Below are 24,985 nucleotides of genomic sequence, written 5' to 3' on the forward strand. Positions count from 1 at the left end.
AATGACACCTCAAAGAGAAACGGAGGTACACACAAGGCAACAAGAATTGGAAAAGATTAGACTAGAGAAAGCAGCAGCAATAGAAACGGGGAGCCTAAAACAGAGAGAAATGGAACTGCAGGCAGCATGCAGGGGGTGATAGTGGTGGTAATCCAACCCCTAGGGTTCGAGAAGACAAGTACCTGAGGGTAGACATGAAAATAATTCCCCAATTCCAAAAAGGGGATAACTTAGAGGCTTATTTTGAGAGGTTTGAGACAGCCTGCAAGGATTTTAGCGTCCCTGATGCCCTCTAGTCTGTATGCCGTGATTTTCAACTGGTGTCTCTATAACATAAATACACCTACTATGGAAAATGTCTCAAATTCAATTTATTCTTTTACAAACAAAAGAGGACATGAGATATTCATAAGTGCAAATCGGCCCTCACTGGGACAGTTTAGCACTCTATCAAATGTAGAGATAATTAAACAGCTTCATAAACAAAAAAAGATAATGAGGCACTATTAGAATGGCTTATCCAACGTCCCAAGACGATTGCAGAGCTAGGCAGTGAGTTTTGATCTTCAGCTGCCAGTGTTCAGCAGTGCTTCTGTCTGACCGTGCATACAAGACTCAAAAACCTTTACACAGTAGATGATCCTTATGGAATCTTGCAATGGCTGTGCCATTTGGGAACATTTAATTGCAAAGCATTAAATGGCACCAGTTACTTACCACAAAAATGTGCCTCACAGCGAGTTTTCCAGTTTGGGAACTGGGCGTTCCCTTATCCTGTATGCTGCTTGGCTTGCTATTCATTTCCCCATATTCTTTGACCTCAGTGCAAGGTCTTGCAATTTGCTCTCTGCACCTTTTGGCATGGAACTGAGAATTCTCGGGTGCCTGCCTTGGGCATCAAATTTCAAGTTAATTATCCACACACAAAAATGAGCTGAAGAAATGCTGGTCAGAGGCTGGTCAGCAGCAGCAGCCATACTCAGGTTTAATAAAACACTCTGACATCACAATCTCCACCGATGTTTCCATGTCCGGGCCACAAAGATGCATTAGACAAATGCTTTCATTTTCCAGCAGTGAAAGCCTGAAGTCCTGTGATGGCTCTGCCTAAGATGAGTGCATGGATATCATGGGTACCTGAGAACAAAAAGCAAGAGGAGATTAATTCTTTATTACAAATATATTTCTTTCCTATCTCAGCTGTAGTGAATGGAGCTATAGAAGGAAGTAGCTTGCAAGGGACAGGAGGGCAGGCAGTGAAATTTTCTAAACACAGTCGACATCAAATTCTCCAGTAGTTAAGCAAACAATGCAATCAGATGGTTGTTGTGGGTTTTCCGGGCTGTATTGCCGTGGTCTTGGCATTGTAGTTCCTGACGTTTCGCCAGCAGCTGTGGCTGGCATCTTCAGAGGTGTAGCACCAAAAGACAGAGATCTCTCAGCGTCACAGTGTGGAAAAGATGTTGGCAGGTCATTTATATCTACTCAGGAGGGGTGGGGTTGAGCTGAGTCATCCTGTAAGAGTTTCCCAGGGTGTGGAATGCTAATGGCGGGAGGCTTCACTGTATCCTGAGGAGGTTCTTTTGCATATGGATTGGTGCTTGATGTGCTAATCTTCTCTGCAGGGCTATTGTCGGGTATAGAGTGTTTTGTTAGCCTGGTGTTTTTCAGAACTGGAAACCATGCTCTGTTCATTCTTAAGGTTTCTTCTTTCCTTTCCTATGCTTGTGAATTTCAATGGCTTCCCTGTGCAGTCTGACAAAGTAGTTGGAAGTGTTGTCCAGTATTTTGGTGTCCTGGAATAAGATACTGTGCCCTGTCAGGAACTACAATGCCAAGACCATGGCAATACAGCCTGGAAAACCCACAACAACCATCGTTTTCCGGCCGTGAAAGCCTTCGACAATACAATGTAATCAGGACTCATTTAGAACTGAAGAGAAACTATGTTCAAAACTGGAAAATGGAGGGAAAACTTATCCACAAAGGTAAACAGCCCAAGTTGAAAAAGAAAGAGATGCTTCCTCAAGAGTTTTATCTATAAACTCAAAATCCTAAAGGCTGATAGAGGGCTTCATACTTCCTAATGCAATAGTTATTTTGGGTAACTGACTACGAATACCTTGCCAGCAGATTACAAAGGAAATGAGTATAAAACCTTTAGAAGAAAATAAGATATTCCAAAGTAACTTTCCCTGGAATAGTAAAAGGAACTTTTTGCGCCTTCCAGTGTTACGGATCCTTAGTATATCCAATTATTATCTGTACTGCTAGCCCAACCCTGCCTTTCACACTCCAAACACACCAACTCAAAAACAGGAATTAAACAACAGAGCCGGGAAATTCTGGAAAGGTATAAAAAGAGGTGGGGATGGACTAAATTAATTAGAAATGGTATTATAGTAAAAAAGCAGCACGCCAAGATCTTTTAGACCAGATTTGAAACTTCAGCCACCGAAACAAAACCACTGCCGGAGGAATCCACAAAAGGCTTCTACCTTCGTATGTGTTGACAGCCTCCAGGTTCATAACATGCCTGATGACGTGGTACTCATCAGCGATGCCGTTGCCCCCCAGCATGTCCCGTGCTTGCCGAGCAATCTCCAGCGCCTTCCCACAAGAATTGCGCTTCAGCATGGAAATCATCTCAGGGGTTGCCCTGGGAGCAGAGAACAGACAACAGAGCATAGCTGGATACAGAAAGGGGCACACTGTGAGCACTAATTACAGACAGGATATGTGCCATTTTCTTGTGGCTTGATCTACCCATGTGTGATGACACCACTGCGTGATGATGTCATCACGCAGCAAGCCGGCCCCATTGGCTGGCGGGTGGCTGGGATGGCACGCGGAGGCTTCCCGCGCTCCCAGTCGGGTGTGGCAGGTGGCTGAGGAGGTTCCGCACGCTGTCCCGGATGCCTGCTGTGCCTGGCCCGCAGCTGCTACGCCCGGCAGGGGGCGTGTGTTGGTGGCGGCGGTGGCACGGGGCTGGCCGGCTGTAGCAGCTGCGGGCCAGGCATGCCAACTCCGTGGTGCGCGCCTCCGCCTCTGCCCCCAGCACCCCCTTCGGCGCCTCAGTGCCCGCCTCACTGCCTCAATGGTGGTGCCGGCCCTGCCCATGCAGGAAAATGGGTGGCAGAGAGTGGACTATACAACATCAGGCTGCAAATAGGAAAAGCTTTTGAATGCTTTTCCCTATTAAAAAACACAAACACTTCTCTGCAGCTGAAGAACTAAAGCATGAGACAGGTTCCAGTGAAGTCCGTTCCCTGCAGTGTTTGCTTTAAAACAAAAACTAAGCAGCATTCAAAAATATGATTCCCACTGTAAAGCAATAAATTTAATTCTCCCTCTGCTTCCACTCCCATTTTATTCCCTGTGGAATTACACAGGGAAGGGATTTTGTGCATTCAACACAGGCTTTGAAAGGGAAACCATGAACTAATTACTAGTTCAACAGCCGTTCTCTTTCTCCTCCTCCTCCTCCTCCCAGCTAGGTAGATAACTGATCTAGGATCACAGGTATGCTTAGAAGGACAAAGTTATTTGCTGAGAGTGAAATTCAAAGACTCTGGACTAATACTGCAGCAAGAAGCACTCTTCTACTTTTCCACACACATACATACTTGTCTTCATCTTTCAGACGGCCCAGCTGTAGGCAAGCTTGTAAACCAATGGTGATCTCTGTAAGCATGTCAGCCAATTTCTTCTGGATCAGTTGGTTTCTAGCCAGGGGAGCATTAAACTGGATCCTGGAAGATAGCACTGGTTGGTAAGAAAAGACCACTTTGTCCCTTGTATAATAAAACTGAATTCTATCATGAAATTTGAGTGTGCATGTGAGTTTCTAGACTTGAATTCAGCGGCAACATGAGAGGGGACTGCAGGGCTTTTTTTCAGCAGGAACGCGGTGGAACGGAGTTCTGGAACCTCTTAAAAATGGTCACATGGCTGGTGGCCCCGCCCCCTGATCTCCAGACAGAGGGGAGTTGAGATTGCCCTCCGCGCCGCTCAACAGCACGGAGGGCAATCTACACTCCCCTCTGTCTGGAGATCAGGGGGCGGGGCCACCAGCCATGTGACCATTTTCTCCGAGGGCAACCCACTGAGTTCCACCACCTCTTTTCCCAGAAAAAAAGCCCTGGGGGACTGTCTACTTTTGCAACTGAACCTCAGCCTTTCACTACAGCTGGAGGATCTACACCAGGGGTCAGCAACCTTTTATCATTAAAGAACCAAGCTAGGTCAGAATTCAAAGCGAAAAATTGACAAAGCGTCAGTACAAGAAAGCCCATTGACATCTGGCAACTCGACACTATTAATAATTGACATGTTGAGGAATAATTCATGTTTCTGCAATCTGAAGACAGGTTGTGGTGAGTCCTTTATTAGGAATGGTGCACACCAGGTCTCACAATAACAAAGAAACACAAGCGCACTGTGTGTGATTTAGTGTACTGGCATAAATCTTTGCATGGTTTGCATTTGGCATTTCCCTTTCTATAAAACACCTCGAAGAAGCCCTTTAGACCCCCCAAGTCTTTTCCTGCCTTTTCCTTCACATGCTGATTAGTCTAGCATCCCATTTGCCCCTCCAATATACCTTAACTTGAAAACTTCATTTTCCTTTTAAAGCATTTATATTTGGTTCCATATTGAGCCACAATTGGCTCTAAAGCCACGAACAGCAGAGCCTTGATCTATACAATGCTTTGCCTGTTCCTGACATCTGTGCAGCAAAGCGTAAGGGGGATGCCCTCTTTTCTAGACTTACAGGGAAATCCTAAACAGAGTTACTCCAGTCAAAGCCCATTGAGATTGGTGTAACTCTGTTTAGGATTTCACTGTCAGCAAAAATACCAGACTAAATAAGGGGGCCGTGCTGTCATCCACCTCCCATGTCCTATGGGACGCAGAAGTTTGCTTTGGGCAAGAGCAGAAGAGAAGTCTAGACTCTGCTCTTGGGGATCTAAATGGGACAAGCCCCAGAAGACGCAGGACAAGTCCACTTCAAGCAAGACAGGGCTCCTCTTCATCCTCCTTTTTAACATGTCATGTTTAAGTTTTGCTTCAGAATTGTTTTAGCTCTGTATTAGATGTCTACTTGTTCTCAAAATCTAAACCCTGTAAGATCAATAGCTGGGATGTCCCTGCTATTGATCTTACTGACTTACGCTGTGTAAGTCAGTGAGAAAAGCACACTATAAGTTATGGTATACAGAGAACCAGTATATATAATTATTGTATCCTTGCCCCAACCTCTTTTAAGTAGTTGCCCAGAAACCCGATTTCCCCTCACTTCTCGGGCCATTACCTGTCCAGGGTATACTGCCTGGCTGTCTGCATACAGAACTCAGCAGCCCCCAGCGCTCCCCATGCGATCCCATAGCGAGCGTTGTTCAGGCACCCAAAGGGACCCTGCAGGAAGAAGACGACACCCAAGCTTCAGGAACAAAGTGCACTGTATTGCTCTGCTCCCCTGCCTGAAAACGGGCCCCCTACAACTCACTGTGAAGGTTTCTTCCCAAAGGGCGCTGCTGTCACGTTGGTTTGCTTTTATAATGGAACGCAAGCACGCTCATCCAACCAGAGCAAGTTGCACAGCAGACAACTGACTTGCTTGGTTGCAATCCAGAGGCCGGGAACTGTGTGGTACCCTCCAACAGAAAGGTCCAAATTGGAGGCTGCCTATACAATTTGGTGCACATTTCAAATCCCATCTAAAAACAACAGCATTCACTCCTTAAGTGGGGGAAGAACCACCACCACAGTGAAAAAAACCACGTCACACATTATTATGCCCCAGAAGGTATGTTAATGCCTGTAATATGCAACTCTGTTTTTTTACAGGTAAAGAAGTGTCCGTTATTGACAAATACAGGCCTGAAGATGAGATGCAGGAATATTCTTGTAATATCTAAAACTATTATCACCTAATTATATCCTACAACTCAGTGGGGAGTGTGTGCATGTCTTATCAACCGACACCCTCTTTCCTTCTCTCAGCAGCCCCCTTCCTTCTCTCCAACTCACGCACATATCTTGTCCCCCCCCAAGAGAACAAGATCCTTCTTTCTGCCCCCAATTTTTTCTTATCCCATCCACCATCTTCAGCTTTTTCATTCCCCCTTTTTGCTCCTCCCCCTCCAGCTTTACTAGCCTTCCTCCTCTTTTTTACCTTTTTTTAGCACCCCTCCCACCAATGTTGGTTGGAAGCTGCCCCCAGAAGGCTCCTGAGATCTTACAAGATCTCAGTGGCATTATTTTCTCACAGAAGTAAACATTGCTTCTATGACCTTGTTTTTTAAGCCCTACAATATTTCGGGATTTTTTTACATTTTGTATTTTCTGCAAAGCTGCTATTTCCCCTTGTCTTGTAGAAAAATTTCCCTAGTTTATCCCTGGCTCTAGGGTTGCTAGGTCTAGATTGGAAAATTCCTGGAGATTTGGGGGGGTGGAGCCTGGAAAGAGTGTTTGGGGAGGGGCCTCAATGTGGTATAATGCCATAGAGTCTACCCTCCAAAGCAGTCATTTTCTCTAGGGGAAGTGATCTCTGTGGCCTGGAGATCAGTTGTAAAGCAGGGAGATCTCCAGCCACCACCTGGAGGCTGGCAACCCTACCTGGCTCCATCATATGGATTTTTGACCCACACTCTAGGGCCCAGATCAAAATTAGGTATATAGACTGATGTAAACTTTGTGGGCTAGTCACCCAAGCTCATTTAACACTTGAATTGTTAAGAATAAAGTATAAATTTATCTCTGGGATGCAATTTTTATACTTGACCTCTGGTGAAACAGCAGCAAATGACCTGAGATTGCTGCTTCCCCCAACCCCAACCCCTGCCAGCATCATGTCTGACATCCCTGGGTGGGATCCAGCCATGAGTCATGGGTAGGATCTTACAGCAAGTCCAGAAACGTGGGGCAGCAAGTTCTCTTCAGGAACCTCAACGTCCTCCATCACAATCATGCCTGTGATAGAAGCTCGCAGAGAAAATTTGCCCTCGATCTTTGGCGTGGAGAGCCCTTTCATGCCACGCTCCAAGAGGAAGCCCCGGATTTTGCCATCCTCGCACACGGCCCACACGACACACAAGTCAGCCATTGGAGAATTTGTGATCCTGTGAGAAAATGAAGCAGATGTCAGGGACCGGGTACACCACCCAAAACAGCCCTCACAGAAATGGACCATTCTGGTAAACTAAACCTCACCTCATCAGGCCAAACGGGACCATTTTGGAAACAAAATCCTGTCCAAAGCCAGATGAGGCGCCTTTCCCAGTATCTGTCTATACCAAGATTAGTCTCTTACTGACACCTATGCTTGGTCTCTTGCCCACCCCCTTCTGTAGAAGGATCTCACCAGGTCTTGGTGCCATTGAGGATGTAGGTCTTGCTGGAAGGGTTGTATCGGGCCCGGGTCTCCATGCCACCAGGATCGCTTCCATGGTTGGGTTCTGTGAGCCCAAAACAGCCCAGCAATTCCCCCTTTGCTGTAGGGAGAAAGACGAGAGAATGAGACACAGGTGCTCTCCAAGGCCTCTTCCTCCCAGCCCAGCATCATCCTTACCACACACTCTCCCTCGCTGTCTCTCTCAGATCTTTCCCCCAAGGGCCTCCAGGAGTTTGAGAGCCACACAGACCCACCCTCAAGCAATGGAACATAAATTACTGACCCGAAGTGTTAGGCTGCTATTCAACAGCAACGTGTGTAATCTTATGGGAGTTAAAGAGCAGAAAAAAGCAATAGGAAAAAAAGAAACTGGGGAATAACTTGAAAGAAGAAATAGACTATTGGTGACCTGGGTTTCATAGCATGACAAAGAAGACTGGAAGAAATGAAAAATCAGCATACTATAAAACAAGATGGCTTGACTCAATAAAGAAAGCCACGTCCTCCAGTATGCAAAATCTAAGCAAGTCTGTTAATGATAGGATGTTTTGGAGGTCTTTCATTCATAGGGTCACCATAGGTCGGAGGCAACTTGAAAGCACATAACACACACACACACACACACACATGCAATTTTTAACAATATTTCAGGTGAGTGGCTGTGTTAGTCTGTAGTGGCAGAACAAAATTTGAGTCCAGTAGCACCTTTGAGACCAGCAAAAATTTTCAAAGCTTACTTTCTCAGATACTTTTAACAATGTCGCTGTGCTAACATGGTAGAGTTAGATTTCAAGCTAGTTCCAGTCATCCCGTTACGTAGTATGAAAGATGGTGCAGAAATAAATTTATCCCCCCCTCTCTTTGCACTTACTTCACTACTGAACTAGGTCATGTGCAAATCTGAAAACTAAGGATGCAAACTGGTGCGCGCTTACTTGGGAGTAAGTTCCATTTAAGGAAGTGGAATCTACTTTTCAATAAATCATGCCACAGACAACTTAATGGGAGCTGCTGCTAAGGTTTTTTCGATAAAGCATTAAATGGTGATCGATACTAGCAATTCAGATGTAGAGGATAAGCCCTTAGCCCGCGCGTACACATAAACACAATCTTTTTCAAGTACAACACAGGATTTTTATCTCTCTGATTTTGCAACATGACAAAGTTAAAGCCAGGACACTTTATGAGCTCTTGAATTCAAGAGGACACCAAAGGAACAATTAACAAAGGAGAGACAGTGATGTCTAGTGGTTAGGCTAGTGTCAGGCTAGGATCTGGGAAAACCAGGATCAATTTCCCACTCTGCCATGGAAGCAAGCATGCCAAGTAACCTTTGGCCAATCACCCTGACCTACCTCAGGCTTTTATTCTCTTTGCTGTAAATTATTCTCTTTCCTTGGCTTCTTGTAGCTCCATTATATAAGACCGATCGACAGAAAACCAGAAGCCATTGGAGCAATCAAAAACAAACACTGAGGGCACTACAGATTCAGACCCCAGCCTAGGAAGCAACTAGACCCCCGTCCCTTTGGCCCAGTCCCCAAAGCTTCTTCACTCACCCAAGCGTGGCAAATACTTCTGCTTCTGTTCTTCCGTTCCATAGGCATAAATCGGGTGCATCACCAAAGATGACTGAACACTCATGACAGAACGATAGCTGCTGTCCACCCGCTCAACCTCCCTTGCCAGGAGACCATATGCCACATAGGTGGTTCCAGCACAGCCGTAACCTATCAAGTGTGGAGGCAGAGATTCAGCAAGTGAACACATAATTCAAACCAGCCAGGTCATCTCCTTATTCAACAGAATCCTGCTCACCGCTCCCCAAAACTGTAAGCGGGCAGGTTAATCACTTTGGTCATTCAACCAAAGAACACCAGTTATGAACACATCTCTTACCAATGCACTTTATCATCAGAAAAAGCTGTGTAGTTACATATTTTAAAAACCATACTAACAGTATCAAGCAATTGTTACAGTTTTAACCAATCTTAGAATTAAACGGAAAAATCATTCCAAATGTGAGCCCTATGCTACAAACCCCACACAATCTTGCTGTTTAATATTTGTTGTCCAATAAAAGCCAAAGCAGCTTATAATTCACCACATTGCACAAAATTATGATTTGAGTTCTTACATTTAATCCTGTGCAGCGTGACCTACTGTACCTTTAGGAGTAGAGATGGGCACGAATCAGAAAAAAAATGAACCATGCAGTTCATGGTTTGGCATGTTTCACGAACCACATACTTTTTTTTTTGAATTTTTTTTATTTTTATTATCTACATTAACTAACAATAGAGGGAAGGAAGGGGGGCAGGGAAAGGAAAGAAAAAAAACAGCAACATATAACAAACTACACTACAAATAATGCTTTCCCTTCATACTGCCATTATTAAAAAATTAAAACTTTGTAAGATATTGATGGAGTGGTTGACCTTGCAAAATACAGATTACAATCCAAATTAAGACTTCCTCCCCCCCCTGGGCCTCGGACGCAGTTCTCTCTGAGCAACTGCAGCCGCAGTGCTCATTCCCTCCCCCCCGTTTCAGACTTCAGATCCTTTTCTTCTTGCTTGGTGTCTTGCTGAAATTCTTGATTTTTGTCCTCAAAATCCCTTAGTTGATCTTCTGATGTTATCTTGTAAGCTTGATCTTTATAACTAAACCAGATACCTTCCGGAAATAGCCATTTATACTTTATTCCACGTTCCCTCAGGAGAGCTGCAAACTTTTTATACTGAAATCTTCGTTTCCGAACTAAAAATGGAATGTCCTTCAGTATCTTAACTTTATTACCCAGAAAGTCCAGATCTGCATTGTATGAGTTGTATAGGATAGTGTCTCGGATCCTCTTAGATGAAAAATCGATGATGATCTTGCGAGGCAGCTGACGCTTCGTTGCATATTTTGAAGAAGCCCGACGGACTTCCAAAATGGCGCTTTTTACCTCTTCTTTAGTTGCCCTCGCGGGTGTCGCCAATAGTTCCGAGGCCAGACCCCATAAATCCTCATTTTCCTCCTCTTTCACATTCTGGAGGCGCAAAATTGTCTGTGTTCGTTCCACTTGTAGCCCGATCAGCTGGTTCTCTACCAGCTTTAGCTCTTTGTTCGTTGCCCTCACGAGTGACGCATTTTCCCAAGCAGACTTCTCTGCCCCCCCCCGCTACTTCCTTAATGGTTTTCACTTCGCTCTCAATTAAGCCCACCCTTTGATCTGTTTCATTCAGCTTGTCAACAAAGGGCTTTATGGCTTCGATAACCGACCTCTTCACCAAGTCCTCGAGCAACTCTCCTTTCCCCTGCAGGGCAGCCGAGATTGACTTGCCCCAAGCGGGACTCTGCTTTTTCGCTGCCATTTGGGGGGGGGGGACCGCCAACCAAATTCTGAAACTCAGCGAAGGGGAAGAACGAGCCTTCTTAGCTTCAGATCCCACCACTCCTTCGCGTGCGCTTGTAATAACAGAAGGGATTTGCTTACTTACAGGCTTCCGCCTAGTTCTGCTCTTTGCCGTTTTCCATGGCCCGGCAGCACTCAAGGTGCTGCGCACGTCTGCCGGCCTCCATAGGAACAAACAGGCAATTTACCCCCTGCATCGATTTCAGGGGGCTCTTCCCGCCGCGTTCCGGACCCAACCTCCCTCACTGGGAGTTCTGGGGGCTAATCTTCGCAGATCAGCCGCCCGGTCAGGCTGCTCGGGCGCTTCCTCCCGGACCTGCGGAGAGGAGCGTCCGACATGGCTGAGAAAACGAAACCGAATCCGTACTTTCACGAACCCACACCGGTTCGCAAACCAGTTCATTTGGTTTGTGAAAATGTCACTTCCAGGCCAGCAAATCACCACTTCCAGGTCAGCAGGAGGTCTGCAGAAAGCTCATCCTTTGTTGCCTAGGAAACTGTTTGATTGGCGCCAAGCTGTCTGCAGTGACGAACTGAAAAATGAACCAAACAACCCACCCTAAAGTTCGTGGCGGTTCATCAGAAATGGGCTCTGACGAACTGCTGGTTTGCGAACCACAAACCGGCCTGGTTTGTGACGAACTTTGGTTTGTATTTCGATTCGTGCCCATCTCTATTAAGAGATTTCTGGTTCGTTGCATATGTGAGAGGCTTGTTAATTACTTGTTAATCTTGTTAATTATTACTAAAGTGTGACACTGAATGTATATAATTGCCCTCTGTGTGGGAGAATTTTACTATCACTTTTTTGAAATTTGCAAATTTGTTGAGGCACTTGGAATTGGAAGGTTAGTGTTTTTTGCTATTATATAAGTTTCATTGATGAGGGATTGTTTTTTGGCAGCATGTTTTATTTGTAGATAAGAGGAACTGACTCAATGAAGATTGACTCAAATGAAGATCGACTCGAAGTGAGAATGGAGCTAGCACCCCATCCTGAACTGGATTTGTTTCTATTGAAAGAAGAGTTGTGAACCGGATTTGTTACTGCCGTAAATTCTCTCCCAATAGAAGAAATAGGTGGAATTTCTACACTTGATATGTTGTTATTATTGAGGAGAGGAAGCTGTGTATTTCGTTGGTTTGAAATACATGTTTCTCATTGTTTGTTATTTCACAACAAGTTACTTATACAGATTATTAAATTATTGTTAATTGTACGGCATTTGTACCTACATCCACATACTTTGTACTTTATTTACAAAATTATCAAAACAAACCAGTTGGGTGTAGTGGTTAAGAGTGGCAGGACTCTAATCTGGAGAGCCGGGTCTGATTCCCCGCTCCTCCACTTGAAGCCAGCTGAGTGACCTTGGGTCAGTCACAGCTTAGAATCATAGAATCATAGAGTTGGAAGGGGCCATACAGACCATCTAGTACAACCCCCTGCCCAGTGCAGGATCAGCCTAAAGCATCTCTGAAAAGTATTCATCCAGCCTCTTCTTGAAACTGCCAGTGAGGGGGAGCTCACCACCTCCCTAGGCAGCTGATTCCACTTTTGAACTACTCTGACCGTGAAAAAGTTCTTCCTAATATCCAGTCGGTACCTTTGTGCATGTAATTTTAAGCCCGTTGCTTCGGGTCGTATCCTCTGCTGCCAACTGGAACAACTCCTTGCCCTCCTCCAAATGACAGCCTTTCAAATATTTAAAGAGAGCAATCATGTCCCCCCTCAACCTCCTCTTCTCCAAACTAAACATTCCCAAGGCCCTTAGCCTTTCATCATAGGGCTCAGTCTCCAGACCCCTGATCATTCTTGTCGCTCTCCTCTGCACCCTCTCGATTTTGTCCACACAATACTCCAGGTGTGGCCTGACCAAGGCAGTATAGAGAGGAGCTATGACCTCCTGCGATTTTGTCGTGGGCTCTGAGTCCTCAGATGATGAAGACCTCAGGGAGGATGACAGGGGAGAGAGTATGCCAAGCCCCTCCAGAGTCAGCCGCTTGGAAGACCAGCAGGGAGGGGAACAGCAGGAACCCTTGCCAGAGCAGGCTGAGGAATCCAGGGCAGACTCAGAGACAGAGGCTGTTCCCCTACCTGCACCAGCAGTTGAGACCAGGGCAACATCCCCACCAAGCTCCCCTGAGCCTGAAAGGCAGTGTAGGGTGCGGCAGCATCTTGCTGCACAGGAAAGGAGGCAAAGTGCAAGGCTTCAGGCACTCAAACAGCAGTGTAGTGACCTTGAGTCTTAGCAGGATGCAGCACTGCCCTGGAGGTGATTGCTCTTAAGCCGGGACGCCCTTCCCCTCATTGCAGACGCACCTGCACACAGACCTGCCCGGTTCTACTGCGACCCAGCTCTGCTCTGATTGCTCTCTTGGCTCTGACCTTTGAATTTGGCTCCCTGGACTACGCTCCCTGCTTGCTCCCTGGTCGGCTTGGTTGTACTCAGGACTCTTAGAGAAGCTTGAGGCAGACTCCCCGCCTGCATTTCAACACAGATTTTGACGCTATGGCTCCTTTGATACAACCCAGGATTGAATTAGCCTTTTTTGCCATCACACTGACTGCTCATATTCAGTTTACAGTCCACTCTTACCCCAAGATCCCTTTTACATATACTACTGCCCAGAAGTGTATCCCCCATCCAGTATTTGTGCTTCCCATTTTTGTGGCCTAGATGTAATACTGTGCACTTGTCTTTGTTGAATTGCATCCTATTCACAGCTGCCCACTTCTCCAGAGTATTCAGGTCTTGTTGAATTTTAATTCTATCTTCTTGGGTGTTTGCTACCCCTCCCAATTTGGTATCATCAGCAAATTTAATGAGCAGCCCTTCCACTCCTTCATCCAGATCATTGATAAAAATATTGAAAAGTACCGGGCCCAAAACCGAGCCCTGCGGCACCCCACTGGACACCTCCCTCCAATCTGATGAAACGCCATTGACCACCACTCTTTGAGTGCGGTCCTCCAACCAGTTCCCTATCCACCGAACTGTCCTATAGTCCACTCCACAGTCTTCCAGTTTGCCCATCAGAATGTCATGGGGGACCTTATCAAAAGCTTTACTGAAATCCAGATAAATCACGTCAACAGAGTTCCCCCGAACTTCTCAGAGCTCTCTCAGTCCCACCCACCTCATAGGGTGTTTGTTGTTGTGGGGATAATAATACACTTTGTAAACCGTTCTGAGTGGGTGTTAAGTTGTCCTGAAGAGCGGTATATAAATTGAATAGTATTATTATTATTATTATTATTGTGGTTGTTGTTGTTGTTGTTGTTATTATTATAAACTCCTGAAGTCACAAAAAGAGCAGAGGGGCAAGCTAACACTAACAAAATAACACAGCTGAGTAATGTAAAAAATATTCGTAATTATTATCTCCATAGCACCGTTAACATATTTAATTAACTTATTTATTAACCATGTATCCAGAAAACTACATAGAAACTCACAGAAAAAACTGTGACCCTTCCACCCCAGAATCACGCAAACTCCCCTGAGGGATGCATCCATTTCTTTCTGCCCACAGACCAGTGACATGGCGGGCTCACTCACTGGCATACAGAGGAAGAAGGAGAGCATTTATTACCTTGGATAGTGGAGCCAAGGACTCCCAGGGCACCCATTTCGGACACAATTTCCCGGTGAAAGACTGCAGAGAAATGGAAAAGGGTGAGGGAATGCAGTTGACAAAACCATAGGCAGCGGCTTGGTACCCAAGGAGATGTTTCGTGGTGTGAAAGTAGGGTTGCTAGCTCCAGGTTGTGAAATTCATGGCTGTTTTGAGGGTAGAGGTGGGGTTAAGGAAGTGAGAGACCTCAGCAAAGTATAATGCCCTAGATTCCACTTCAAAAGGAGTCATTTTCTCCAGCAGAACTGAGCTCTGTAGTCTGGAGATCAGTTGTAATTCCAGATCTCCAGCCACCACCTGGAGGTTGGCAACCCTGTGTGGAAATGACTGAGACAAATGGGGTGGGCAATCGTGCAGGTGGGGCCACAGGGGTGGTTTCTACTGAAGCCACAAAGGCAAAGGTGCAACCATGAGATGTGGCTGCTCTTACACAGGCTTCCCAGGCGAGAGAGTCTGGCCTTTCAAAAAACCAGTTCATGGAGATTTGTAGCTATGCGTGACCAGCCCCAAGGCCAACATTTCTCTCGAAACCTGAATGGTGAATGGCAGAGAAACATAATGCACTCAGAACCCGTGACTGAAAATCCACAAGATGCAGACAAGACTGTGGACTCTTTCTCTGCCCCCCAGCATCAGGTCATTAAAATAGTACCTTAGTGTACAGCGTCTAACCACTCTGGCGCATTGAAGGCCTAATCAGAGATGACATTTTACACACCTCCAGCTCACGTGTACCTGGTTAGAACCATCACCGCCACTGAATGTTAGGAGCCAGGAGGACAAAACGTCATTACCTTTACTGAAGTTGTCCTCCTCTACCACCCCTTCACTCTCTCCCAGTTTGGTGTAGTGGCTAAGAGCAGCAAGACTCTAATCTGGAGAACCGGGTTTGATTCCCCACTCCTCCGCTTGAAGCCAGCTGGGTGACCTTGGGTCAGTCACAGCTCTCTCAGAGCTCTCTCAGCCCCGCCCACCTCGCAAGGTGATTGTCGTGAGGATAATAATAACACACTTTGTAAACTGCTTTGAGTGGGTGTTAAGTGTCAGACTATGGCATCCCATATGGCTCGAGTCTGTGGGTCAGTCACAGCTCTCTCAGAGCTCTCTCAGCCCCACCCACCTCACAGGGTGATTGTCGTGAAGATAATAACAACACACTTTGTAAACCGCTCTGAGCGGGAGTTAAGTTGTCTTGAAGGGCAGTAAATAAATCAAATATTATTATTGTTATTTATTCTATTCATACTATGAGGGGGTCTTGGAGGTCTGAGTTGTTCTCATGCCCAAGAGGCAGCAGTCCCCCCATGCCAGCATTAGAGACTGAGGGGAGAGCTGGCCAGTGGTATATCTGGGATGCTGTCCATGCACTGTGGTGAAGAAAGCAGGCAATGAGAGAAGCACTTCGCTCTCTCAGCTCCATGGTGGCCAGCCTGGATCCAAACAGATGAGCACAACTCTTACAACTGTTGTAAATAAGTGGGCACGTGTGCAACGTCACAGCCAGTTAGGGCTTCGACAAGCCTCAACAGAGAAAACGGGACATCCGCACATCTAAGGAGGTACAAGAATTCTGCAAAAATCTTTATGGCACAACGTACCCTGTTAAAGGTCTTAACAAGTAATTAAAAACAACATACCTTCATTTCGATTGGCCATGAGAATTCTGGGCATCAGCTTTTCCTGACAGTAAGTGCGAAACGAGTCCCGGATCATTATTTCTTCCCGGGTCAGCAGCCTCTCTAGCAGTAGGGCATCTTGCCAATCGAACTTGGCACTTGGTACTGAGAAAAAGTCAAAACCAGTCTGAAGTACGAAGTATTTGGCACAGACTTTCACTAGGGGAGGCTCAAGTAAAACACAAGCCTCCAAGTAACACAGAACTCTTAACCCAGCACAATGGAAAGGTAGCAAACGGTCAATATGTACAAAGAGGAGGATTACGAGCCTCTTAATACTTCATATTACATATAAGGATATGCTGACAAGCAGGGAACTCATTAACCTGTTGTCTATGTACTCTGTTAAATGACAAATTCAATTCCTAGTCACAGCTTTTCAAGGTATGAGAAAACTGCTCATTTTAAGAGGCAGATACGACTTTCAAAGAGGGAACAGACATACCAGGGAAAAATATGTTCTCTCACAGGCGCAATGTTTTGCACAGGATATCAGGCTTGGAGCCTTGTTCAGCAAAAGCTTGGTCCTCCGGGCTGGGACTAGCTACCTCTAACTGTCACCTCTCGAGTATATTTCACCTCAATTGTCACGAAGAATTTATTTATTTGGAATCTTTACATGCTTGTCCTTTCTCCTGAGCATCACAGAAAACTGCCACCCAATTGTCACAACGGTCATACTTGCATTCCACCGGGCCTGCAAGACGGAGATGTTCCGCTAAGCCTTTGTAACGTGCGCTGTGTAATGTGCGCTGCTGAGGGTAAATTTGTAAATTGTATCTGTTTTTACGCTACTGGTTTTATCTGTTTTATTTGATGTCTTTTAAACTGATGTAATCCACTCTGCGCCTGCTTGCAGGGAGAGCGGACTATAAATTTAATAAATAAGTAAGCTCACACCTTTCAAAGCAGCAGACGATCACAGACAGATGCCTGGGATCGACAACAGATTTAAAAAAGGGCTAGCAGCTGTCTGCATTGCTTCCCTCAGCTCCCATGGAGACAAAAAAAGCTATCTGTTCCATCATGTCCCTGTGGAACATGTTACGACCACCGTAGGGGTATCAACTTCAAATATGAAACGAACAAGGTGTTGGTTGTTGTGGGTTTTCCGGGCTGTATTGCCGTGGTCTTGGCATTGTAGTTCCTGACGTTTCGCCAGCAGCTGTGGCTGGCATCTTCAGATGCTGGCGAAACGTCAGGAACTACAATGCCAAGACCACGGCAATACAGCCCGGAAAACCCACAACAACCATCGTTCTCCGGCCGTGAAAGCCTTCGACAATACATCGAACAAGGTGTTGTTTCTTTAGAGGAGACGTGCTCTGCCCAAGGGGGCACACACTGTCTTCTAAATACTTTTTTTAAAAGGGGAAAAAGCACTAACTGCAGGTAAGACAACAGCTGGGAGCACAAATATGGAGTGCTAAGCCAAAGTCATCCCATTATGGTAACCTCAGAAACCTGCCTACCTTTGGCTGTTTTCCCAGAGGTCTTGGCTTCTTTTGCTGTAAAGGAAGTAAGAAAATAACAGTTTGTCAATCTTTTTTTTTAAATAAAAAAGGATTAAATAAAGGGAAGAAAAGTGAGAAAGGGAAAAAGAGATAAAAAAGAAAACAAGCAACGTTGAATCAAACTGTTAATGGAGGACTTTTCAAATTTATCTTGCACAATATAAAACACAGAGAGGAAATTTTGAATGGCATATGGGAGGGGTTTTTCCCCCCAAGCATTTTTGTATATACTATGAATCTAACCTCTTTTCCATAACTCGAGGAAGGGTTTAGATAAGTGTTGGTATTGGGTACTGTTCCAATTAGTATATGAAATGAAGTCTTGTCCTGTTTCATAAAAATATGACATTACCTTTGACAACTCTAAGTTGATGTGTCAATTTTTCTGCCATCGCTCTTTGCCATAACTCAAAGTACAAGTGATGTAATGACTGTAGATTTCCAGCACTTTGCTATTAACTTACGCGCTGCCATCAACAGGTCAATGTTTTTTGATCATTTGGCTGCTCAATCACTCCCATTCTCATAGTGCAAGCCACTAACTTTTGAATATCACATGTCCCCTCGCCCACTTCATGACCCCCCCCCCCGCCAAGAGCAGAGGGTACAGGCCCTGACACAGTGGGAGAACATCTGCTTTGCATACAATGTCCAGGTTCAACCTCCAGTCAAAAAAAGAATAGATGACGTGAAAGTCTTTGGAAAGCGGCTGCCAGCCAGAGCAGACCAACTTGACCGAAGAGTCTTACACTATAGAAGGTAGCTTCATGAGTTCAAAGCAGCTGCAGCCAACAGGGTGTCTCTCTGCACCCCAAAACTCCTTTATCAGTTCTCCTGAGACAGTTTCCAAAAAGTGAGGATATGTTCTCTCTCTTGTTCTGCTCCCCACACACCCCCAGCCCACTCCCTTACAGAGACTATATAACCCTTCGCCCTAGGACACTGATAGCAAAAGTTGTCCACAGACCCTTTGGGGCAGCTGCACTGGAACTCTGTGCTCGGGCATTCTGGGGGGCTGGCGCAAAAGTGCGGCTCAGCAGCAGGAGCCTTCTGGCGGGGGCTCTCAACGCCATCGGAAGGGGAAACCTGCAAGGCAAGAGGTCATAGAGAGAAAGCCATTCACAAGGCCCGTCGGATGTCTGCTGCCCACCAGCTTTGCTTAATAACGAGTGCATCTTTTGGTCTGGGGCAGAACGAGCACTCAAGCGTGTAGGTGAGACTTCTGAACAGTCTGAGACGTTCAAAAAGGAAAAGATCTTTATTTGCTAGAATACACTCAGTGCACTGAAGCACAAAGCACTGGGCAGTGATCTCAAAACACTAGCAGATATTAAAGAACTCAATCGCTGCAGAGAAGAAAGAGCATCTGATACAGAAGCGCAGGATTTGAGTCCAGGGGCACCTTAGAGACCCACAAGATTTTCAGAGTTAGAGCTGCCTTTTTCATATGCCTGAAAATCTCGTGGGTCAGATTTCATTTACTGGATTTTCAACCTGCCCTCTCTGCAAGCGGGCTCAGGGCAGGTCACGACATCAAATCCATACTCAGTAAAAAACATACTGTAAATATACAGTAAAATATAATCGAGTACAATACAGATATGGTTAAAAAACAAAATTATTCCAAGAACTGGCCCTTAATACATTGCTCAATCAATAGACTGGGCAATATATTGATTGAGCAATATATTGCTCAATCAATAGAATAGGATGCAATTCAACAAAGACAAGTGCACAGTATTACATCTGGGCCACAAGAATGGGAAGCACAAATACTGGATGGGGGATACACTTCTGGGCAGTAGTATATGTGAAAGGGATCTTGGGGTAAGAGTGGACTGTAAACTGAATATGAGCAGTCAGTGTGATGCGGTGGCAAAAAAGGCTAATTCAATCCTGGGTTGTATCAAAGGGGCCATAGCATCGAAATCGCAAGAGGTCATAGCCCCTCTCTATACTGCCTTGGTCAGGCCACACCTGGAGTATTGTGTGCAGTTCTGGAGGCCTCACTTCAAAAAGGATGTGGCCAAAATCGAGAGGGTGCAGAGGAGAGCGACAAGAATGATCAGGGGTCTGGAGACTGAGCCCTACGAGGAAAGGCTGAGGGCCTTGGGAATGTTTAGTTTGGGGAAGAGGAGGTTGAGGGGGGACATGATTGCTCTCTTTAAATATTTGAAAGGCTGTCATTTGGAGGAGGGCAAGGAGCTGTTCCAGTTGGCAGCAGGGGGTAGGACGCGAAGCAACGGGCTAAAACTACATGCACAAAGGTACCGACTGGATATTAGGAAAAACTTTTTCACGGTCAGAGTAGTTCAAAAGTGGAATCAGCTGCCTAGCGAGGTGGTGAGCTCCCCCTCACTGGCAGTTTTCAAGAAGAGGCTGGATGAATATTTGTCAGAGATGCTTTAGGCTGATCCTGCACTGGGCAGGGGGTTGGACTAGATGGTCTGTATGGCCCCTTCCAACTCTATGATTCTATGATTCTATGACTCAGGCTGTCTCAAAATCTTGTATACTCTTGAAAAATCTTGGTCTCTAAGGTGCCACTGGACTCCAGTCCTGCTCTTCTACTGCAGACCAACAACTAAAAACATCTGAAAGGGTCAGCCAAGTGGGGTGCATACACCCCTTGCCTAGACTCTCACCCACTCCATGGCAGGGCCTGGCCTTAATTTGATGCCCTGTTCTTAGATGGGGGGGGGAGACCCTCTCAGCTTTAGGGCTGATTAAAGAAGGTTTTGTCAGTTGTCCCCAAGTAAGACTGACACTCATCCCATCTTGGGCCCTGCCAGCCTGGGAGAAAGCCCAGTTCTTTGGACCAGGCTGGTGATGATGTTGGCCTGGGAGCAACCTGAGGGTTGCCAGCCTCCAGGCGGCAGCTGGAGATCTCCCAGAATTACAACTGATTGCCAGGCCACAGAGATCAGTTCCCCTGGAGAGAATGGCTGCTTTGGAGGGTGGACTCTGGCATTATACACCCCTGAGGCCCCTTCCCAAACTCCGCCCCCTCCAGGATCCACCCCCTCCCCCAATATCCAGGAATTTCCCAGCCGGGACCTGGCAACCATTGGGCTGCCCCGGGCAACTCCCCTGGAGAGAACAGCTGCTTTGGAGGGTGAATTTGATGGCATTATACCCCACTGAGGCCCTCCCTCCCCGACCCAAACCTAGCTTGGCCTGCTAGGGTTGCCATCTCCAAGTTGGGAAATTCCTGGAGATTTGGGGGGTGAAGCCAGGAGATGGCAGGATTTGGGGAGGAAAAGGACTTCAGCATGGTATAATTTCATAGAGCCCCCCCCCTCCAAAGCAGCCATTTTCTCCAGGTGAACTGATCTCTGTGGGCTGGAGATCAGTTGTAATTCCGGGAGAACTCCTGCCGCCACCTGGAGGCTGGCAACCCTACCTGCGACCCGGCCCTGCCCGGCTCCTCGTCCAGCTGCAGCAAGCGCGGCGAGGGCTCTGCGCTCCCGGGGGCCCAGCCAAGCGCACACGCGCCGCGTACCCGGGCAGGCAAGCTCAGGTGCTCCAGGCCAGGCTCGCTGGGCCTGCCAAGCTGCTGGGCCCTTCCGGGCCGGGCAGAGGGCGTGCTTTCCCCGCATTGGTCGGCGGAGGAGGCGCGGCGCTGGGCACGGGGAGGGACGGCGAGGCGCGCGTCGCAGGAGGCGCGGCTGGGCGTTTCCAGCGAGGGGCAAGAATCGCGTTGCCAACTGCGGGTCGCAGGCTGGCAAACCCAGCGGAGAGGGGCATCCTCGGGCGCTTGGCCTTGGGTTGAGGCCGGGCAGGCTGAGAAGGGGTTGCATGTCGCGGAGCTGCACAAATTCTCGGCGAACGGGCGACCCTCCGGGACGGTGGCGCAGCGTTAACGCCCAGCGTGGGGCGCCCCTGGAAGCGACGACCCGGAGGGAGTTTGGGTTTTTTCCCCCCTTCTCCCCTGCAACTGGCAAGCTCTCGGCCTTTTAAAAAGTAGCATTTTACAAAGCTAGGAAGGAGAAGAGCATGGCAATGAGTATGGATGCCATCCTCCAGGTGGTGGCTGGAGATCAACCAGAATGACAGCTGATCTCCAAGATGGGTAGCCGTGGTAGGCTGTCGGCAGCAGTAGAAAAGAGCAAGAGTCCAGTAGCACCTATAAGACTAACAAAATTTGGTATCTGGAGAAGTGAGCTGTGACTCAAAAAAGCTTACACCCAACCACCAATTTTGTTAGTCTTATAGGTGCTACTGGACTCTTGCTCTTTTCTACAACTGATCTTCAGGACACAGAGATCGGTTCTACTGGAGAAAAGGGCAGCTTTGGACGGTGGATGCCCAGTTGAAGTCCTGCCTTTCCCCAAACCCTGCTTTCTCTAGGCACCCCACCGCAAATCTCCAGGAATTTCCCAACCTGGAGCTGGCAACCCTAATTGTGAGGTTTTAAAAATATTTTAAATTAAATACAAAATGTAAAAAAACCCCACAAACCAAATGGTTATGCATACAATTTAAGGTAGTTGCTTTGGTCTACAGGATTTGAATCCAGGGGCACCTTAGAGACCAACAAGATTTTCAGCGTATCTGGAAAAAAGAGCTTTGACTCTTGGAAAGTTTATCCACTGAAAATATTGTTGGTCGCTAAGGCGCCACTGGACTCAAAACCTACTGACATACAGTTTAAGTATCAAAAATAGAAATATCGTAGTTTTTGTTTGAGTTATATATATTAATTTAGTGATCAGTATAATTAATATAATCAGTTTTACAAATATTTCATGATATATCTTGCATAATTAGTTTTGGATGTAGGATTAGCTTATACATTTTTGAAATATCCTTAAAATGCATCGCTTGCCTTTTATGATTGTAGTAACTTCAGGATATAGATAGGTAAATTTTTTAAAATTATTCAAGAAGTAATACACTGTTATGTTAACTTCAGATACTCAATATCTGGTCATTAATGCTCAATAATTTTTTTATTTCGAGCCAACTTGCTTCTATCGTTTATTAAATGGCTGCTGATCTAATAGTAAGTTTCATTAGAATTGAGAAAGAAAACATTTTTGAGTATTATGAATATGCTGTATAGCTGAAATTCATATTTTAAATGTTACATGCTTACCACATTTTGGATAGACCTTGGCATTTTAAGTTCTTTTTCTAAATTTTTGCCCCTTTCTCCTTTTTTCCCTTTCTGTATCCTTATTTTGTTTAAAAAATAAAAAATGCAAAAATCAAAGTTAATATCTTAAAACTCAGCATATTGACTCAGCTATCTTTATACACAACGGTCTTTCCAATTTAGTATTCTCTTGGTTTTACCCAGGGCTTTTTTTCTGGGAAAAGAGGTGGTGGAACTCAGCGGGTTGCCCTTGGAGAAAATGGTCACATCTCAACTCCCCTCTGTCTGGAGATCAGGGGGCGGGGCCACCGGCCATGTGACCATTTTCAAGAGGTTCCGGAACTCCGTTCCACCGCGTTCCCGCTGAAAAAAAGCCCTGGTTTTACCCATATACAATAAAAGGTCTTTGAATAAAGGCCATTCGAATGACCATTCTCAACTTGTCTCTTACAATGTAATCTTGTTCTGTCAGGCTATGGATGACAGGATACAGCAGACAGATCCCTGGACCATTGCAGCAAGACACGGGCTCTTGGTTAAATGGTTTTTATTCAGAAATCAGATCATTTCCATGTATATGTCCATAGGACTACTCAGAAGCAAGGTAAGCATCTAAGCAGCAAGAGTAAAAGTTGACGGGAATGACATCATGTGAGAGAGACCTCTCTTTTAACATTCAAGTCTGCTCCTTCCCCGCCCCCCAATCATAAACAAGGTTTTGGCGCTCTCCTTGCGTGAGAACGTTCCACATATTTGTAATATCAAGTTGAGTCACTAAGAAGCAAGACGCAGCAGAATCTGAGAGGGAGTACAAGGTCAAAAACACTGGAAACTGTTACAGTCCATCAGATAAACACCTGTGGAAGCCTGTGAAAGAAATAGTTATGACGCTGGTAAAATGACATTGAGTTACAGCAGAATACATTGGTTCAGCAGAGAAGGATCATTAACATTGGCATGGATGGGGCTCAGACATGACATGTTCAGCAGCGCGATGAACCAGCAATTCTTGACCCAACTTTCAAATAACCATGTTTCATTCTGAAAAAATTTCTATCGGACCAAATATTTTATTTATTTATTTATTTATATTTCTACTTCGCTCGCCCCAGGCTAGAAATTTGTTGTACTCCGCTTAGAGTGGAGTACAACAAATATAAAGCAGCATAACAATTTAGCTTAAAACCATCTAAAAATAGCAATAAAAACAGATTTATAAACAGTGATTTCTAAAAGATAGCAGCAGCGGCACACATATTGCACAATCCAGCAATAACAACAAACCATGGGGCCGGGTGACTAATTGCTAGATGTATGTTAGCAAAACGGGGGCGGTAACGCCCCCCCCCCCAGCAGGAGGCCAGTTCCACAGCCCGCCCACTTCAACCACCGTATGCCTGGTGGAACATCTCCATCTTACAGGTCCAGCAGAAGGATGAGGATGCCTGCTGGGCCTGGGTCTTCATAGACAGTGAATTCTACCAGGTGGGGGCCAGGGCCGAGAAGGCCCTGGTCCTAGTTGAGGCAAGGCGAGCCTTTTTAGGGTCAGGGACCACCAGATGTTTATCCGCTGAACAGAGCGTCCTCCAGGAAACATAGGGTGACGTGAAAATACATGATACCTTATATGTCAAAACTTGGCTAATAGTCCTACATACATCATCATCATCATCATCATCATCATCATCATCATCATCATCACCACATTCGATTTATATACCGCCCTTCAGGACAACTTAATGCCCACTCAGAGTGGTTTACAAAGTATGTCATTATTATACCCACAACAAACACCCTGTGAGGTGGGTGGGGCTGAGAGAGCTCTGAGAGAGCTGTGACTGACCCAAGGTCACCCAGCTGGCTTCAAGTGGAGGAGTGGAGATTCAAACCCAGCTCTCCAGATTAGAGTCCTGCCGCTCTTAACCGCTACAGCAAACTGGCTCTCATGCTAATACTTGTTGCTATGTAGGGGCAGGCAGTGGCAAACAATCTCTGCTCATTTCTTGCCTTGAAAACCCCATGAGGAGTTGTGATAAGTTGGTTGTGACTTGATTACACGCCATCATCGTCATTGTCGTTGCGGGGTAATTCCACCAAATATGCAGGAGTGAACTGTTCCCCTGAAAACAATGCTAACATGAATCTGGGCTGACTTTTAAAAACGGTCTGATGTATCCATTGTAATTTGTAAAGCAGCCTTGAGCCACGAGAAAAGGCAGGGTAATAATAATAACAGTAATAATAATAACAACAACAGCATTC

The 24,985-nt window shown here is 46.0% G+C and overlaps 1 protein-coding gene across 2 annotated transcripts; it reads right to left on the reverse strand.

Moving 5' to 3' along the window:
- Positions 1-356: 356 nt before the first annotated feature.
- Positions 357-21,212, reverse strand: GCDH (glutaryl-CoA dehydrogenase). 2 transcript variants are annotated; one of them, XM_055003901.1, is made up of 12 exons: positions 21,128-21,212; positions 18,593-18,711; positions 17,584-17,619; positions 16,073-16,216; positions 14,394-14,456; positions 8,956-9,126; positions 7,367-7,496; positions 6,908-7,124; positions 5,315-5,418; positions 3,627-3,752; positions 2,499-2,659; positions 357-1,137 (listed from the first exon to the last, which is right to left on the reverse strand). In XM_055003901.1, the coding sequence occupies exons 2-12, from the start codon at positions 18,696-18,698 to the stop codon at positions 1,064-1,066; spliced, it is 1,332 nt and encodes a 443-aa protein (XP_054859876.1). In that variant the 5' UTR covers positions 18,699-18,711; positions 21,128-21,212; the 3' UTR covers positions 357-1,063. The 2 variants fall into 2 exon arrangements, with proteins under 2 accessions (XP_054859876.1, XP_054859875.1); XM_055003900.1 differs by having other exon boundaries at positions 21,029-21,196.
- Positions 21,213-24,985: the final 3,773 nt, after the last annotated feature.

This window comes from Eublepharis macularius, chromosome 19, assembly GCF_028583425.1.
Source record: "Eublepharis macularius isolate TG4126 chromosome 19, MPM_Emac_v1.0, whole genome shotgun sequence".
In the NCBI taxonomy this organism is placed as follows: Eukaryota; Metazoa; Chordata; class Lepidosauria; order Squamata; family Eublepharidae; genus Eublepharis; species Eublepharis macularius.